At 38.8% G+C, this 14887-nt stretch overlaps 2 protein-coding genes across 4 annotated transcripts; both read left to right on the forward strand.

Moving 5' to 3' along the window:
• The first annotated feature begins 102 nt into the window (after positions 1-102).
• Positions 103-10909, forward strand: LOC144017663 (CKLF-like MARVEL transmembrane domain-containing protein 3). 3 transcript variants are annotated; one of them, XM_077519471.1, is made up of 7 exons: positions 103-447; positions 4677-4832; positions 4941-5036; positions 5154-5271; positions 5652-5818; positions 6019-6136; positions 6612-9750. In XM_077519471.1, the coding sequence occupies exons 1-7, from the start codon at positions 331-333 to the stop codon at positions 6644-6646; spliced, it is 807 nt and encodes a 268-aa protein (XP_077375597.1). In that variant the 5' UTR covers positions 103-330; the 3' UTR covers positions 6647-9750. The 3 variants fall into 3 exon arrangements, with proteins under 3 accessions (XP_077375597.1, XP_077375598.1, XP_077375599.1); XM_077519473.1 differs by lacking the exon at positions 103-447 and adding an exon at positions 755-1090; XM_077519472.1 differs by lacking the exons at positions 5652-5818; positions 6019-6136; positions 6612-9750 and adding an exon at positions 9775-10909 and having other exon boundaries at positions 105-447.
• A 914-nt stretch (positions 10910-11823) lies between these two features.
• Positions 11824-14549, forward strand: LOC144017186 (uncharacterized). Its single transcript, XM_077518490.1, has 3 exons — positions 11824-12240; positions 13495-13629; positions 14309-14549. The coding sequence occupies exons 1-3, from the start codon at positions 11985-11987 to the stop codon at positions 14380-14382; spliced, it is 465 nt and encodes a 154-aa protein (XP_077374616.1). The 5' UTR covers positions 11824-11984; the 3' UTR covers positions 14383-14549.
• Positions 14550-14887: the final 338 nt, after the last annotated feature.

Genomic DNA, 14887 nt, shown 5'->3' on the forward strand with positions numbered 1-14887 from the left:
TATAAATGATCAAAAACTATTACTCATGCGGTCACGCCTCTCTAGTATCAAAGTTCTGTGACGTCATTATTGAATAGACATTCCCCTTTCCATCATAGGATGGCTGCGTTTGTTTGTGCGCGTGAGTTTGGGGGGTTGTCCCGTCCCCCGCTACACATCTGGCCAAACAGATGTTGTTGCCCGCCGTCGTGCTTCCGCGCTGTCATTGTTTCCGTTTCCACCTCAGAGGAGCTTCGTCCATTCCAGTTTCGTTTGAGCCTCACCGCGGCCGAAGCCCTTCTTCACTACTTTTGTCCTTTTTTTTTTTTTTTTTTTCTTTCTCCCTCCGCCATGGGAGACATCGAAGCTCCCGACTCGAGGCAGCCGAGTGGCAGCGTGCTGCAGTCGGTCCTCCCCAGCAGAGAGTTCGCCTCCTCCAGGAAAGGAATGCTGCTCATCGCTGAAGTGGTAAGGAAAGTTTTCTTACAAAAGATGAGAGTAAAACTGTGGCACCGCCTCGCGCTTTCACTCAACTAAACTCAACTCTTTAAATCTCTGCTATGTAGGTCAGTCAGTGTCCTCACTGAGGTTCCATTAGTGAAAAATAAAAATCGTTTGAACTTTGAAGTAAACTTTTTTTTGTCCACGTATCTCTGTAACCTTTGATTAATGCTACTTTGGTGCATCATCAAACCAAATATTTTTATAGGTCTATATGACCCACTGCATGTGTAGCATTGTTAAAACTAAAAAAATAAATTGTATAAAAGTTTTATACAATATCAATTTTTATCAAAATGGTAAAAGACGGTTAAAAGTGACTCCAACTCGACTTTGTACTACACACTTTACATCAATGTAACCGTTTTTTTGTTTTGTTTTGTTTTGTTTTGTTTTTTAAGGCGCAATCCACAAGCTGAATTAGAACCATCTTTATTGGCAAAGTGTGTTAAAACGTTGGTCGCATTCCAGTGCTCTACATCATATAAGAACAAAAGCAGGGAGAAACCATTACAAGGAATGAAGGAATGAAGCTGGTCCCGCCTTTGCATCTGAAAGAATTTCACATTCTAAGAAGACTTTCTCCAAGATTATGGAGATCATTTGTGAGGTCAGAAGTCAAAAGGCCTGGATCACCACCTCTGTCCCAAATCAACTATCCTGTATGACAAAATTCATCGATGTGATCCTCACTGTCACAACTGAAGCTTAAAGAAAATTATCAATGGCGCCATTTTGGGGAGCATTTGATCAATTCGTAATTGTAGGAATCAAATTCCATTTGTGAACCTCATACTATGACAGCTATCCGATTATATGATCTAATCATTAGATCACATTAGATTCTAATGTGTCTGATGTTTTGAAGTCGCAGCTATTGTCCATCTATGACAAGCTGATTGAGTTTTAAAGTCAGGTCAAAACATTTCTCTATGATAATATGTGCTATGCGCCTCCACTAGCTTAAGCACGGTGTTGTGATTAAAATTGTGGAATATGAATTAAGCTACAGGTGGCTTTTGCCACCTGTTTTTACCCATCTCAGTGGGCGGCCATTTTGCCTCTTGATGTCGACTGAAAATTGCTGAAAACGTTGCTGAAGAGCTCAGGAAGAAAACAAAACAAAACGTTATATCTCACCTTTTCCGGACGTGGTCATGTGACATTCACAAGCTGAGCCCTGAGGCACTGTGATGTCAGTTTCAGACGACGGACAGTGGCAAAATGACTGCCCCCCAAGATGGATAAAAACATGGATTTTTCTGCCTCAATGCAAGCTTGTGTTTCAGCATTGAGCAATACAAACTCCATGTCGTTTTCTTTTCTTAAACCTGGGGCACACGTGCGACGTCAGCAGTATCATGTGGGAAGGAAGTGTCTTTTTTTTTTTTTTTTTTTTTGCTCTCATCACACTGGTGTCATGTGACTTTCAGCGATTGTTGGGTGATGGTCACAGAGCGGTCATTCTCTTCCTCACAGTCACACACTTCCATTCTGCAATTTGTAGCCTGGAGCAGCGTGCTCACTGAGTGCATGACCCGACATCCACAACCGAGTCCTGATCACTGTCATTTAGGACATTTTCAGTGTAGGAAACGTGATGGAAACTGCCCAATAACTGATTAACTCCAGTCTATGTGCTTGATAAATTGTTTAGATTGGACACAACATCTCCGAGATAAATAATTACATGTCATTGGCAAGTTTCAGCTGCCTCAATGAAAGTCATTATTTTAGATGTTGCCACAATAAATCAAAAGTGTACACTGACAGGTTGGCAATGTTTTGTTGCCTGATTAGCGGTCCGCTGTGTGTGTCCTTAACTCCTTGTTGCTCTTTATTTGATTGGCTTCCAAATGCATTGCATGCAGTGTAAAAATCTATTATTCTGTATCATCTTGCAATTTTGTTTAATATAACATGATGTTCGATGCCCTGTGATTGGTTGGCAACCAGTCCAGGGTGTCCCCCGCCTACTGCCCAGAGCCAGCTGAGATAGGCGCCAGCAGCCCCCGCGACCCTTGTGAGGAATAAGCGGTCAAGAAAATGGATGGATGGATGATGTTCGAAACAGTCCTTTTTTGGTGTGAACATAGCATGGGAGAATTCTATTTGGCCCGTTGTGTTTGTGACTCATTGTTGCACTCACAGCTCGTTTTACGACCTTTTAGTACCTGCACGCTCATTCCATACCTTTTAAGTACAATCCGTTTGTTCATGATGATGATTTAAGTGTACATTTTGCCTTGTAGGCTCAGAGAAGTAATTTATACAAGAAAAAACAGCAAGTTTTATTCTTAGTACTCTTAAGAATTCTCATACCTTATTCTCTCAGAGCAAACATCCACCCATAATTATTCAGTACAGTTTACCTGGAGGGCAACATGGCGGCCTCAAAGTGTTTGGTGTGAAACTTGGCTCACGGCTTAATGGAGTTTCCTTGTTAGTTTTCGCTCCAAAAAACAGTCATGTAGGATTATTTGTGGCCCCAAATTATTATGACACTAAAGTCAGTATCCCAAGGGATACCCCATGTTGATTTTTTTAATCAGGGTTCCTTCGAGGTTGGAAACAATCACAAAGACGTTCGCCAACAGTATTAATATATTTAATTAACAATTTTTCTTGTCGCCAAGAAATTTTGAACATGTTAAAAAACAAAAACAAACATTGTATTGTTGCATTGTTATATTGAGTTGTACACTGTATAAGAGCTTAATACAGGAAGTGTTAAGTTAGCCGGGTAAATGTTGCTAACTTAACATGTTTGCTAGATAACATTTGTAATTATACTCATTTGTACACTCGTGCGCCCGCACTGGAACATACTTGAAATGTGAAACCCCCAATGTACATTTCCTTCTCTTTCATGAGTTCTTAATGGGACAGCGTGTATTTTTAAGCGCCATCTAGTGGTGAACTAATAATTCCTTCATTTAAAATATATATATATATAATCATAGGTCTTCTTATTACATTCTATAGGTTGTGCAGTGCCTTACAGGAGGCTGACATGTTTCGCCGCCATCTTTCTGCTATGGATACCCGAAGGAGAAGAATTTTGTGAATTTAGTTAGCCTCTGGTGGTAGCTGTAGCTTGGCTCGAACCCAATGGGTCAACCACCGCTTACCTTCCACAGCTTGGGCCTGCAGGTGGTTGTCGATGATTCCCATGGTTTGGGTCCCACCGCTTGTCTCCCTCTCCTTTGCTCTCGCTAGCTTTGGCTAGCTTCTCCTGCTAGCCGCTGTAGCAAGTTCTTGCTAGCTATTCTTGCTCACCGCTCCCACTAGCCCGTCTGCTCTCTCACTCCAAATAATAATTGGTCGTAAATGGTGGTAGACATGCAACGTATGGTCTGTCTGAGGCACCGTTGTGTGCGTGCTTCAAAATCGTTGTATTCGATTAGTTCACCACTTGGTGGCAATAAATATTACACACCATACTTTCAACTATATCATGATCTATTAGTTTTGCCTTCATGGGTCATGTTTTCTTTTGCTCAATCATTTATTTAAATATCACATATTATTTTAGTTGGTGGGCACAGGCCAGCCGGCCACATCACATTAAAGCAAGTGAGTTTTCATTTTGTTTGTTTTGTTTACATTTTGAGAAGGGATGGACTAATCATAATTGACATTTTTAGTCATTGTTACGCTGTATATTTTAGCAAGATTTAGTGTTACAGTGAATAAACATGGTCTGTTTGCAGCTGTATCTCCTTACAGGAAGTAGGCCTGGAGCCGTGGGTGGATAAGGTCCATTCTTGGCAGGGGAGATCCTTTGCTTCCAAAGAGACAATCAAAACTGGACTCAACCTACTTGTACTCAAATTGTGTTGTGAATTACTGGCCACAAGCCAGATCTGGTTGCCAGATGTCTCCCTGTATGTACTGTACATATGGAATTTGGAGTTGAGAAGGATGGCAAGCCGAGTGTTGGAAAAAGAAACAAAACAAGGTGGTGGAAGGCTAAAAGATAGAGATCCATGTCAGGAACTAAATAGACTCCATGCGGGAAGTGGCATACTTTATAAATAAACATCCTCAGAAGATTAGAAACAACATCAACAGATGAATCTGGGATTTATTCAGGCAGTGCGGGATTTGATTCTCTGCTCTTGTTTATGAAAGTGTGTCCTGTGCGTGTTGCTTTTTGTCTTATGTTTCTCATGAACATCTCCATGTGTCTCCAGGCGGTGTCCTTCGTGGACTTCATATGCTTCGCTGCATCCACAGCGGCCGCCTTCGTGACGGTCCCACTGCTGGAGTTCCTGGCTGCTCTCTTCCTACTCTTCGCCTACTCAACTAAATTCAACGAGAGGTTTAAAGGCTTCCTGTGGCCTCTCATGGTAAGAGGAATGTCCCAGATCATGTTGTAGTTCCATGTTTTTGCAAGAAAGTGGCAGCGTGGCGTTATGTTATTACTGCTAATGTGTTTCCTCTTTCCCCCTTTCTAGGATTTTATGAGATGCGTGACTGCGGCCATCATCTTTTTCATCATTTCCATAATTGCCGTGTCCAAATATGCGGATGGTTCCTCCAAAGCTGCCGGGGTAAAGTTGACAGCCTGGCTGCTTACACCACTCAGCATCACCATTATCCTTCCACACTTTTTTTTCCCCCCCAAGTCTTAATTTCACCCACAGTTTCATCTTCTGTCCTCCTCACAGGTTTTTGGCTTCATCGCTACCATTGCATTTGCTTTGGATTTTTATCTCATTTTTAATGAGCTCGCCAATTTCCTGAAGCAAGGCGGAGAGACCACCGAGGAGCCCTCCAGACAGCAAGGTATTGTTCACAATCCAAAATTTGTACGTTGAAAATGATACTGGCGCATGGGAATACAGAACATAAAATTGCTTGTATAGCGCTTAGCTTGATGCCCTGATCATCAACAACTTTGTCAGAGAAAACGAAAACATACATTTTGGCTCATTTCCAAAGTGACAGTACCTTGAAGGTTTCAATACAGTCAAACAGCATCATTTTGTTCAAGAAACTAGATTAAGAATATTCAAATCTTTTTAGTTCTTCAATTGTCCCCCACTCTCAGTCATTGATCTACGGATGTTTATACACCAAATTCAGATGCATTTAAAGTGCACAAAAGCGTCTCTCAATTGTTTGTTTGCTTTTTTTTTTTTTTTTTTTTCAAAATTTCTTTAAAGACCCAGTGTGTAGCTCACGACCGCCATCTATCGGTCAAACAAGAGAATGCAATGATTTTAAGCACACGAACTACGGTGTCCCAGAGAGACCACACTTCGCCAGCCTACCACCGATTTCACCAGAACAGAAGCGCAAACGACTATCTGGTATTCCCTCGAGTGATGACGTAAGTGAACTGCATTTGTTAGACATACTGTACAGATCCCTAAATTTGTGATTTTGTCATTTAATTTCAGAATTAATACTTTGTGGCATCGTTAGGAAATACTGTACGTCAGCTAATGCTAATGGCTATCTATGTTCATATTTGTTAGTGCAACTAAAGCATGCAACAGAGAACACACAGTTATGTTATATGTTTTATAGACATTTGGACCATCTCAAAGAGGGCGAGGAGGGGGCGAGGGAGACGACGAGGAAGAGAACGCGGAAGAGAACGCGGAAGAGAACGCGGAAGAGAACGCAGAAGAGAACGCGGTGTCTGGTAACGTACAATTATGTCAGCATGGAAAAATAATCCATTCGAGCATGCATGTGAATGGCTCAAAACATACCTTTGCTTGGAATATGTGGTATTTAGATTACATCGTTTGCTGATATGTTTAGTATATCATACAAAATAATGGTGTTAACTGAACTACGCATCTGCAACTTGACTCGTAAATCCCCCCCGTGTCTTGTTGCTACTAACCATTCAGAAAAGTGCTGCTTACAAAAACATTTGAAACCCTTTATTCAAGATATCGATTTGTCACCATATTGAACAATTTTAGCTAATAAATATCACTAAGCAACTTAATTAGTTTTGATTGAAGATACAACAGCTTCCTTGTACTTCGAAGGAATTTACATGGCTTTCACAAATAGTCTTGCTCATGTAATGTGTACTTAATTGGCTCAGTGACTTTCAGTTCATTATTTGGTACCTCATCTGACATACAATTGTTACCTTCTTGTAGAGACTCGTACAGGAAATGACCCTGGAGGAACATGAAGATATCCAAGTCCAGCTGATAGACTGACACCAAGAAATACTTTTTGACACATTGCTGGCACATCAGCACCACCATGATTTTCCTGTACCTGGATCCCAGACTGCAGCACCTTGGTGACTTGTGGCAAATAAGTGACACTTTCCCAGATCCTCGAGGACAATACAAAGTTTTTTTTTTTTACCTGGCATATAATTACTCCATGTATGACACTGGTTTGTTGTAGTTTGTATAACTTGTATATTGTTGTTGTGTGTTAATTTGTATTTTTTGAACAACTAAAAAATACTATTTCCTTTGGCGTCAACATGCAGTTTCATTCGACACCTAACCTAACACTATTTTACATGACCAGAAATGTAAAAAACATCAAAAGCCTGGAGAATTATTATAAATGCTTGCAATGACAAGGAATTCTTCATTGGCCAATGAATGTAAGGTACTGTACATGAAAATGAATAAATAAAATAAAGTAAAATAAAAGTCTCCATGAAATGAATATTAACTAAAAAAAAAAAAAAAAAAAATGCTGTTAGAATATAATGAGCTACATGAATTGCAGTTGTTCCAGAAATTTACCAATACGCTGTGCATATCAATATATGGAAAATCGACATACAGGTTTGGGCCAAAAGTAGTGTTACAGAGCAGGTATGTGTTGTACAGAGCAAAAATATCTGATTACCTCAATACCATGATTTTTTATTTATTTTTTTTGCTGACATTGTCCCCCATTAACATTGCAACATTCCTCAAACTCTACCAAACACATAGTGTGACCTGTAACGCTACTTTTCGCCTACTCTATGATGTTATTGGGGCAAAACTAAGGAAGGCTTGTCCATTGATTGTGTGAACAGACTGCAGTAATAATGAAGTCACTTCACTGTTTGCTGGTTTTATTAAGTTTGACATGCTCCTTGACTGCACAAGTACATGTTATGGAGTGAAGGCATGTTCCCACCAACGATGATATCATATTCTTCAAAGGCTTGCTGTGGAAAGTGAGGGAGGAGTCACTCCATGGCTTCAGACACCTGGTCAGCAGGTCCTGTGTAAAACAAATGGTGCTTGTACATGTGACCATTCCATATTGCTTAACACAAAAAGTTAATGTAATGTGTAATACCGTCCATATGTAAATGACATACCAAGACCTCGGCTGACTTCAGTTTGTGGCAGCTCAGATATGGTAGGTGGAGATACTGATGGTACAACACTAAAGCCTTCTGAGGTCCTCCATCCGAAGTGTCCTCATTCGGGGCATTCCAATTTGGCTGCTGACTCTCCCGTTGATTTTTTTTTCTTCTTGCAGGTCGGTGATGTATTTAAACGGTGCAAGAATACTTGTATACATCAGAATATGGTTCTGGAACCCCTCAAGTTTGGCTGTTGATTTAGTGTGACACAAAAACAAAATAAAAAAAAATAAAATAAAATAATTGCTGATACTACTATATGTCACCACATTTCCAACAAAGCTCCCAAAACATTGTATTAGCTAGATAAAAGTAACTTGACTGCATAGAATATGCAAAGGCTGCTTGCTTGTCGAGTTTCCGTGGAAAACGTGGCAGCCTGTACATTCTTGTGCACCCAATTACACAATGGACCAGTACACACTTGAGAGAGAGTTCAGACTCGAGCAGTGCTTACGGTACAGCCAGCAGTTAAGTCCAGAAAGTTATTCCCTGCCGAAAATTAATTTCGAGAACACTATTTTCACCAAACACAACGAAAATAATAATTTTCAACTCCTCCACTATTATAGTATGCTTTAGATTCTCAATTGAAGTTAGGGGCAAATATACCTCCGAAATCACAGTTACATTACATTACACAATAACTTGCGCATTTACTCTGAATATAACGTGCCAGCGGGAATCTTCTTTTTTTTCAAAGCAAAACAAAGTAGCTACATAACGAAATCGTTCGAGTGGTGTGGAGTTGCTAATCAACAGCTACAGTGATCGTAAAACAATGGTACAAACATCGTATTAATTAGTACGGTGCATACTTTTTCTCTCGCTCTCAAAACGTAAACACAAATGTACTCCTACTTACCGGTCAAGTAGAAAGCAGTCGAAGGCACCGGCACTTCCCAAACTTAGTCTGTTCCTCATTTCTCTCCATCTGGCAAATGCGGCTACAATATAAACTCTTGTTTTGTCGCGCTGAAATAAAATAAATTACCAAAGCAATTGTGATGCTTGATAATGCTCTCTTCGGGGACCGGAAACTCTTCTTCGTTTACATACAACAAACCGCAAGTGCGTCTGCAAAGGCGTTCCAAAAACGCGTTAAGAAATGGATTGCTGAAATTTGTCTTTGACGGCACCCGTAGCAGAAAGATGGTGGCGAAACATGGCGGACACTAGAAAGCGCGGCACGGTCATGTAAAAATAATTAGTGATTTCTAGACCCACCGTTATATTCAAAAAAAAAAAAAAAAAAAGTACGTTTATGCGATACAACATACTGTATCTTTTTACTTACTACTAATCCTTTTTTTTTTTTTTAAATGAATGAATTATTTCACCACTAGATGCCACTGTATAATACTGTGTGTACCTTTAAAGTACTGCTGGAAGGGTTACACAAACTTGTTGCCTCAAATGAACTCCTTTGTTCTTTTGGCAGTGTGTTTGTTCATGGATCATGAAGAATCACCCATTCAGTTTGGGTGCATATATCTTTAAATTGGCAGACAAGATGTCTGTTGACATCTGAGTTCAATTTGCAGAGTTTCACAGATGAACTTGTGTGTTTGGGATCATGAGCAGATCTTTTTCTTCTAGAAGCTTGAAAAAATTTTGACACACTGACACTCCATAAAACATTCTCCCTCAATTTTTTATTTTTATTTTTTATTTTTGGCAAATTACAGGCTTGACTTCTTGTTGTTCTTCAAAATGGGTTCTATGCATATTCCAGTGTAGTAGCAGTACTTTGTCAACAGCTACAATAAACAAATTGGGGGTCCAATACTTTTGGAGGGGAGTATATTGTGTATATATAAGAAAGCAAATCAGTCGATATCAAAATGAAGGAAACCGTGTTTTCAGTGCACTACTAAATTTAGCCTCAGGGATGCGCCAATCATGCTGATGGAGGTGTTTTTGTCTTACAGATGAATTTTCCGACTCTGATTCGGACTGAGATTGTTCTCTCCTGCGGTTACCAATGAAAAGCATTTGTAAGTAATGCTCTACCCCTCAGCTGCAGCACGACACCGTGCAAGAGTACGTTCATAATGTGCGTAGAGGAAATTACTTAACTGTTTTGCTTGCGCAATTGGGATATTTCGGGGTAGTTGAGAGACAACCTTGTAAATGTGGTACTTGATCATGTCTAAATACATCCATGGTTTTGTACACCAAAGAGTAGAGATGCAATGCATGCTCAAGTCATTTTTTTACTGGAAGGAAAACAAACTCTTTATTGGACTCTTGCTAAAGTATGAAGTATAATGCTAAATACAGTTTTGAACAACTGAAGTTGCCAATTCTATTTTTTTTTTTAAATCTAATCTTTTTTCCCCCCCAGAATTGTATAGCCACAATAAGAATGGCTTTTAACTTTTTTTTTTTTTTAAATGAACTCTTCATCTGTTTAAAAGAAACACCACAATGTTTGTCTAAAGTGAATTTGTAACACAGCATTCTTTTTGAATATTAATTTCAAAAGAAGTAGGTGTCAATGAAGAAGCAGATTTTTGGTGTTCAATCCAAAAACCCTATGGACAGATATGATGCAGGTTGGCTGGTTTCAACCATTATACAATTATGCTTAACTTTACAAGAGTGTATTTTTCATTTGTTGACATCAATACTGTTGGTTCCACGTTTTTGGGTTGTTATGCTATCTGTTGATTGTGTCTCTTAAATGTCAGGTTTGAATGTGTGTGAATGTGAATTAATCTACTGTATGTGATTCTTTTAACATGTTTACAGTAACATGCAGCCACTTCATGTAGTAGAATTGCCAGTGCCTTATGTTGCTGTTTTTGTACTGTATCTTACAATGGTTTAGTTGTGCTTTTGTGTTTTCTCCTACGGCCACTACTGAGGTAGAAGAGGAACAAAAAAAAACAAACAAAAAAAAGCCACAGTGAATATTTTCAAAACACCACATCAGTAATTAATGACAGTGTTAACTGTTGAGCAAGCTGAATTTGTTTGTGGAATGTAAATTGTGACTGGCACATTGGATTTGGATTTTATTTTATTTTTGTTAAATGACCTAATAAACAATCAACATATGGATTTTTTTTTGGTTTGCCAATTGTGCGTGTGCAAAGTTGCATGTGGTTTCACACGTTTTGACCATCTAAATTAGCAAAAAAAAATCATGCCAAACTGCATCGCCACTGCAAGAAACACCCACAATTACAAGACAATCGGATGCAATCTCTATGAGTTGTTTTAAAATATGACCTCTATAAAAGGCCAAAAAAGGGCCTACTTTGTAAGAAAATACTAAATGGCTTACTCAGTGTTAGAATTAGCAGATGTCTCCAAGAGATATTTTTGGAGGTTTTATGCTGTTGTAACTGATATTAGTGATGCTAATAAGGTTCAATATCACAGTGATCATGAGGATGATGAGTAACCTCACAAGCCAGATTGATAATTGTGAGTCACTCAAGGGAGGAGTTTGTGAACTAACAAATACCGTGAGAATTCAGCTTGCTGGCAAGTTAGATAATGAGTAATGAAGGTCAACAAGTTCTTAGGGATATGAAAAATTGGTTGTCAAAGCATGTTTGGCCATTTTTTTTAATGCCATAAATAAGAAAACGTTGATAAATGTAATAAATATTTCATTGCAAATGTGTCCATTTTTGTCTACATATATCTATTTATTTTAATTGGGTTGGGTGTTTTTCAGACATTATTTTAGCTTGGTCCCTGGCAGACTGAAAATTGACACTTTTAGGGATCCGAAAATACAGATGGCAAAAAAATAAATAAATAAAAATAAATAAAGACCCATACTTTAATCTTAAATCTCCTCATACAGATCATTGAACATGAGATATTTATTTTAAATAACTGTGATTTACTGTGTTGTGCTGTACATGGTAAACTCAGCCCCCCCCACCCCCCCCCACCCCCCACAAAAAAAATTCCTAAATAAACAATCTAAATTAACTTACGTTGTTAGTGTGCTGATTGGCTAAAGCCCCTTAGATCTTTATGACGTAAATACTACATCCAGTACGGCTGCGGCACCTCAACTCATCACATTCAAGCGAGAACTTTTCAGGTTTTACCTCCCTCCAGCCTCCACTAAAAAAAAAAATATTTATATATATATATATATTACTCGACGACGACGATGAACGTCGAGGTGGTGCCTACAAAGTTGGTTCGCAAGCGTCTGTTTGGCACCGTGGACCACGACCGTGTGGACCGAGACTTAGAACAGAAGCTCCACCAAATTAGCCAGGATGTAACCAAGCGCTGGAACTTCGTCTTCGAGACCGAAACGCCGCTGCCCGGCAGGTTACAGTGGGAGAAAAATCCGGTGGAAAGCATCGCTGCGTTTTACCACGAGTCCACCTGGGACAAGACCACTTTTTCAACCACGATGAGTATGTGCCATTTTTATTCAAATAATTAATTCACAGTGTGTTCACAGGAAAAGAAAGAAAGAAAGAAAGAAAGAAAACAGCCGTTAGTCATAACGAGCATCTGCAGTAACTAGCTTAGCAGCTAACAAGTTACATCAACGTCCATTTTAGAAAACCTTGCTTCCCCTGCACAACGAAACAGTCCATTTGAATCATTTATATTTGTTTGGCATGTGTATGTTTTATAATAGAACCTATATAGTTTAGGCTAGTTTTACTGTTCTGTAGGTATAGTTGTACTTAAAAAAATGTGTATGATTCCGAATCATCCTGGCATTTCTGATATTTCCACAATGCAAAGCACCTAAACGGCGTAATGTCTTGCTTTTGCCCGTGACTACTATTTGCATATAAACAAGGCAGAATTTTATAGTAGTCAAACGATATAATTTAGCACATTTTGAAATTAAATAACCATCACAAATGAAATTACAACCATCTAAAGTCCAATGTTATTCAATGAGTGACAAGCTTCCAATTAGCCCTAAAATACCGCCATTTTGACTTGTGACGTAAGTGTGACGTAAGTTTGAAATAGTCCATAATTCCTCAGTACACCTAGCTTGAGTGACCCAGCAGGGGCGATATTTGGATCAGAAGCTTAATATTACTGACAATTTTGGCTCCAGAGCACATCCGATCGACATTCAACTCAACTCAACTTAACTCAACTTTATTTATAAAGAGCTTTAAGAACAGGCATTGCTGTATACAAAGTGCTGTACATAAACATGAACAGTTTTGCAGTAAACAAGAACAAAGCAAACATTTTGAAGTGCGAATACAAGTTACATTAGGGGTGTGGCAGGCTTCACATTTGGTTAAATGGTCCTCATGGGTCAACACATGAAAATCGACATGTTCATATAATTCCCTTTTAAATTGATATGTAATACATGCACCTTGAAAAACGACTACTGCGATTTCAATGTTACCAGGTTGAAATCCCTAGTTTTGAGAAAAATGCTTTCAAAGTTTTGCCATATACATCTTTCAAAGGTCCATAGCAACCAGTAGGCCTACCTTAGTAAAAATATATTAAACTCAGACATTAAGGAAGGGGTGAAAGTCAATTCCAATAGAACGTAAGGATATAATCTTATTTTAAAAGATGAGGAAGTTTGACCTCTCAACAGAGGAATTCGGGCTCTTTGAAAATCCCATTAAGGTTATACATTTGGTTGTTTTATTGTTGCTTTTAATATTTTATAACAGCAAATGAGGAGACTGCGGAGGCTGAACAGGACATCTGCTCTGATAACAAGTGGCCTGCTGAAGTCACCCCTGGCCCGAAGAAGAGGACATGCCCAAAATCTTCAGTCAAGACCGCACACAGTGATCAAACTACAGGTAAGGATGTGTGATAATGACGTTCCAATAAATAATACACAGTGGTCCCTCGCTATTCATGGGGTTTTGGGACCAAGCCCCGATGGAAATGGCGATACTTTGCAAGTAGTGGCCCCCTCCCGAAAGTCTTTGAAAGTCTTTGTCTGATAGAAATTAAATTTAAACCCTAAATATACTACAAACTATTATCCCAAAACACTTTAATATTATTTTTCAAACATACCTTACATCAGCCTTAAAAATGATTTGTTCTTGTTTACTGCAAAACTGTTTATGTACAGCACTTTGTATACAGCAATGCCTGTTCTTACCGCTCTTTCAAAATTTGAGTTGAGCTGAGGTGAGTAGAAAAATATGCACCGGAAGTGCGAAGATTCTGGACTCAGTACTAATTACTATTTATTAGTTGTGAGAAGTTTTCATAACTGCTTTTTCTGATGGTGAAGTCCAACTAGTGGCCAATGCTGCTACTCCTCTGTTTACATAACGCGTTAGAAGGCACATGGAATTGATGCAGTATCGTAGGGCGTTTAAGGATGATGCAAATAGGTGAGTTTTCAGTGAATCGTTGTTACATCCTACTGAAAAATGCAAATTGTTTGTGAATAGTAAATCAGTGGGGTTCACTGTAATTAGATGCTAATGAATTAATATTTATGTTCTTTATATTTGCCGGCAGATGTGTTGGCCACAAAGACGCACGTTCCAGCAAAGCAACGTTGTACTCAAATGGAACGTCGCCTCTACATTTGAAGAGCAATCAGTCCAACTTCTGCACTAAAAAGAAAAAAATCTGTTGAATCTAAGTTTGTTTGACACTGTTATTAGAACATGTTGTTCAAAATACCTTAATTACAAAAATACTTGTTTTTATTTGTATATGATTTAGAGTTCTTTATTAAAAATGTTCAATAAGCAAATATGGTATTGTAGATATTTAATTATATATTTTTCAACCAATACAATATTTGAATTGCTGTATTTAACATACTCATCCAGGTGAGTGGTTTTAAACCTGTATTTAAAATAGATACAGTATACATAGATGATGTATTAATGTGCAGTCAAACCGTCGGCTGGGTGTGCTCATTTTTACTGTCCTGGAAAAAGACAAAAGTCACTGGGTTCTTATACTGTGGCTAGTGTAATTATCTGGATTATATGCCAATACACAGAGGCATAGTTTGTCATTCGGCAAGGCAGGCAATTGCTTGGGGCCCCCAGAGGACCAGCAGATTTGACACAAACCACATATACT

Source organism: Festucalex cinctus, chromosome 4, assembly GCF_051991245.1.
Source record: "Festucalex cinctus isolate MCC-2025b chromosome 4, RoL_Fcin_1.0, whole genome shotgun sequence".
Lineage (NCBI taxonomy): Eukaryota > Metazoa > Chordata > Actinopteri > Syngnathiformes > Syngnathidae > Festucalex > Festucalex cinctus.